The sequence below is a fragment of the Oncorhynchus nerka genome, linkage group LG12 (assembly GCF_034236695.1).
Source record: "Oncorhynchus nerka isolate Pitt River linkage group LG12, Oner_Uvic_2.0, whole genome shotgun sequence".
NCBI lineage: Eukaryota > Metazoa > Chordata > Actinopteri > Salmoniformes > Salmonidae > Oncorhynchus > Oncorhynchus nerka.
In genome coordinates, this window is record NC_088407.1 from 35424211 (window position 1) to 35428726 (window position 4516).

Here is a 4516-nt window from a genome sequence, read left to right on the forward strand (position 1 = left end):
ACTTCCTGCCCGAGTCTGTTAACTTTAGATATCATCAGGGATAGCAAAGAATAAAGGACCACATTTCCACAGTCAGCGGCCTGTTTTGAATGAATCTGGTTGTGTTGCAAATGTATTGCCCTTCATGTTTGGACGGAAGTGTCTCTGGCATGTAGGCCTACTGGGCTAAAATGCTACTAGCGTTCTCCTGCTCTGTCTCGCTCTCTGCGGCTTTCCAACAATTCTGATGTCTTTAATGGGAGCCACTGTGTGTGTGTGTGTGTGTATAAAGGGCTTGTCGTGATCAGTGATGGAGTGTCGTAATGTTTATCTCCTATTTGATTGTCCCTCTGCAGTGGGCAGGGTGAAGACACAGCTGCACAGACACAGAAACGCAGTGCCCGCTGGTTATACAAAAGAAGTACACAAACGCACACAAATCTACCATCTCAAGTGAGTCACCAAGGCTCTCTGGGCACTGACTGTTCCTTCAAAATGTACACCATTTAAACATGTTATATTCCAAGTATGCCAGTCCTTATATCCCGTCCCTCTCCTTATCTTAGTCCAAGTCCACATCAGGTAGTCTTCGTCAATTGGGGGGGAGAGAGTAATAGCATTGTTGAAAGTACACTCACACAACACAAAGCACCACATAGAATGCAGATGGTCAATTATTAGCTTTTCACATTTCCCGTTTTAATACGAATTGTTTACCAGATATTTTTTTGACAAGTCGGTGCTTCTTTTGTTATGTGTTCAACAGTCACATACGGTATTGGGGATATTTTCGAGCTACACAATTGGACTGAATGTTTTCCTGAACCGTGTAGATAACTAGTCTGTTAAGAGAGGGGTTCATTTGAAAGGGCTACAGATATCAGGACTGCGTTCAGTTGTCAAACGTTGCAGATAGAAATGCCATAGAGCTGACTTGATTCCTTGTTCTACATGCCAGAGAGGTAGCAAGGAACTGAACAAAAAATGTCTCACATGATGATGATGTCATCATCATGCAGGTGGACATACCAAAAAGGTGTAAAGAATATAGTGTCAGTAATATAGGTTACATCATTATAAAAAAGAAGATAAAATGCCAACTCATCTGCTCTGGGCAGAATAGTCGCTGGTAGGTAAGTGAGGTTAAAACAGTCAGCAGTGCCACTGTGAAACTTAATTTGTGCAGTAATATAAGAAGTCCACAAGGTGGCAGCAAAGTCACACTCCTCTTAGTAGTGTGAGACCTCTTCCCAACAGGATATGCCAACATGGGTCCTATTTGAATACAACTAAAATGCATCCTTCCTTCCTTCCTAGAAATAATCCCCGATCTGACTGGTTTTTTATTTATTTAACCTTTAACTAGGAAAGTCAGTTAGGAACAAATTCTTATTTACATTGACGGCCTACCCCGGCAAATCCATAACCCGAACGACGCTGGGCCAATTGTGCGCCACCCTATGGGACTCCCAATCACGGCCGGTTGTGGTACAGCCTGGAATCGAACCAGGGTCTGTAGTGACGCCTCTAGCACTGAGATGCAGTGCCTTAGACCGCTGTGCCACTTGGGGTTGGCGAAAAACATATTGCTTTCACCTATACTATCATTAAGCAATAAATAATGCCCGAGGTGCCTTATTGCTATTATTGTTACCACTGTAATTAGAGCAGTATACGGTCTGCCAAATCAGCATTCAGGGCTCAAAACACCTAGTTTATAATGTTGAATAAGTCATGGATTATTTCACAGAAGTGGGAAGGAGGGATGTGTTTCTGAAGTATTGGAACAGGGTCATGCTTTCATCTCTTTATCATGATGCACTTTGACCTTTCCCATCATGGCACACTCCCTTTTGAGCCTGTATGGTGCTTGTCTTTAGACAGACAATGTTCCTGCCTCAGTCTCCTCAACAGCATGTCAATCAATAGGCTCCTGCGATGGCTAGGCTACACTTAGCAGTAGGCCAGCCTAGGTCCAAGGTAACAAGTGTCACTGTCACTGTATTGGGGTGCAGCGGTGGCTCTTGTAGGTGCCCAGGTGACGGAAGCTCCTCCCACATTGCTGGCAGCAATAGGGTGTGGCACCACTATGGATCCTCTGGTGGGTATACAGGTTACCAAGCTCCTTGAAGCGCCGCCCACACTGCTGGCACGCGTAGGGGCTCTCCCCTGTATGCACCCGCTGGTGCCTCTTTAAGCCGGAGAGCACCGGGAAGCCTTTCCCACACTGGGGGCAAGGGAAGGGGCTCTGCCCGCCATTGTGCCCCAGCCGGTGACTCTTCAATCGGGCAGCGTGCCGGAACCTCTCCCCACACTCGGGGCATATGAAGGGCTTTTCCCCTGTATGGATGCGCTGGTGCTGCCGTAGGTTGCCCAAGTAGTTGAAATGGCGGCCACAGTCGCCACACTCGTAGCCCCCTTCCACTTTCTTCTCCCTCGTACCTCCCCCGCCTCCTCCTCTTGCTAGGCTCATCCCCCAGACCCAGCCCCCATGCTCCCACCTTCCAGCACCCCCAACCCCCGCTTTGAGTTACTGCTACCCTCCCCCAGGGTGAGGAGTGTGGTGGAGGTGGACTGCAGGGCGCTGTGGGTGCCGGTGGTGTTGCCGTGTATCAGTTTGATGTGTTCCTCCAGGAACAAGGAGTCGGGGCAGAAGGTTCCACACAGCGGGCAGAGGTATGTGTGGGAGGGAAACTGCTGGCCTGTGAACCGACACATTAATGATTACAGTTATTGCACTCAGTCCACTAGAGTTCCTAAGCATGGAATTGAAGCATGCAGACAAAGCAGCAGCAATAAGGATTGGTCAGAAGGTTGTCAACACACTGCAAAACTTTTTTTTAACTTGTAATTTTACTAATTAAATGGAGCAAAAGCAACAACAAAAAAATCAATGTGCAAAGATGAAGACCCTCAATGTCACAAATGAATGACCCTGAAGAAGGCACAGTGATGCCGAAACGTTGGTAAATACGCATTAAATTGCTGGGAGATTACACATGGAGTGTGCAACTTTATTTTTGATAGTTCACAAATGAATGACGACATGAAATGAAAGCGTAAAGGTCTTCTCCCTCTCCCCTTACCTGGTTCTAGTCGATCCACATGGTCCTCCACAGAACCGTCCCCCTCCCCTCCTGAAGAGGCCTGGGGGGCCAGGGGAAAGTCAGGGGTGTGGGCGTCATGGGAGAAAGGTGCTGAGGGATGCTCCAATCCACCATCCCTTTCGTTTGACTCATCACCCTCTTCCTCATCTTTCTCTTCTTCATCTTCATCTGGTATTGTCTCACATTTAGGCTCCCTCATACCTGCATAAACAAACGCATATTTAGGCTTTTATGATGCCCATTTACAGAAAAGTCGAGTGGGCCTATACAGCCTTTACATAGACACGTGCAATGGTGCAAGACTGGACAGCATCCAGCATATCAATTCCCAATGTATCCCCTACTCCATGGCCAATGCACATAACAGTGATTGGCGAGTTTACCTTTCAAATCCGACGTGTACTCCACACCCGTCATCCATTCATAGTCGTAGATCCGTTTGCTTCCCGATGGTAGTATGCCGAATAGGTCATCCGTGTTCGAGTCCGACTCCTCATCCCCAGACCCCGCGTCAGGGATGGTGTCCGGCCACAGATTGAGGGAGTGCGGCTGGGGTTCGTGGCGGCTGTCCCTGTCACTACCAGACGGAGGATTGCTCGGGTCGCTGTCCGCTTCAGCCCCCCGTGAATTCTTATCTTTCATCAGATAATCGCAAATTGCATTGATGTTTTCTTTCTTTACGCCAGGCATGGCTGGTTTGGCTTTCTTGGGGTCGTTGCTGTGCTTGCTGCCCGAATGAAAGTCTGATTTTCGGAATACAGATGATGCCTCGGTGGTCATTCCGCTGGGGTACGGGTCCCTACCGTCTCTTTGAATCTCCAGCCTTGCTTTAAGGACTTCAATTTCGTCTGTTTTCTCCCGCAGCTCAATTTTCAGAACCCGTATCCTGACGCTGACAATTTTCCTGATTTCGGACAATGCTGTTTCGAGCACCACTGTTATGTTTCTTCCAAGGTGTTCGGTGATGTCGCTCACCGAGCAGAGTAGCTCCTCGTCGGGTTCGAATTCCAAGAAATCATCTTCGGCTCTCGCCGTAGGCCCCGGCGTGTCCATGAATGTGTTTTGGGGGTCGGGAGAAAGGCTTGTTTCGGTGAAACTGTGGTTTCTTTTGCGGCTCATGTCTTTGGAGGCTTTAAAGTTAGCTAGCTAACGGACTAGCTACTGTGGTTGGTTAGAAGGAGAGTCTCGTCAGCAACACTTAAAAAATAACTTCCGGGTCATGGAATTTCGGGTGAACGTTCAAAGTACAAGTACCCCACGTAATAGTAGAAACGTGCCATTAACCTGTATTTATTTATTCATAATGTATGACAAATATTTGTCTAAACCATTAACAATGATTCATATTTGTTCATATTTCAGGGACATTTGTATTACATTTGTGGTTTAGCACAAGGTCAAATAAATGCCCCCATATATGCATGACATAA

General features: G+C 47.3%; 1 protein-coding gene across 1 annotated transcript; it reads right to left on the reverse strand.

Moving 5' to 3' along the window:
- Positions 1-582: 582 nt before the first annotated feature.
- Positions 583-4289, reverse strand: LOC115139083 (zinc finger protein 16-like). The gene is given in 4 exon segments (XM_029676252.2): positions 583-2451; positions 2454-2681; positions 3066-3287; positions 3470-4289. Coding segments are annotated over 4 exon segments (1662 nt in total). The 5' UTR covers positions 4206-4289; the 3' UTR covers positions 583-1975.
- Between the last annotated feature and the right edge of the window lie 227 nt (positions 4290-4516).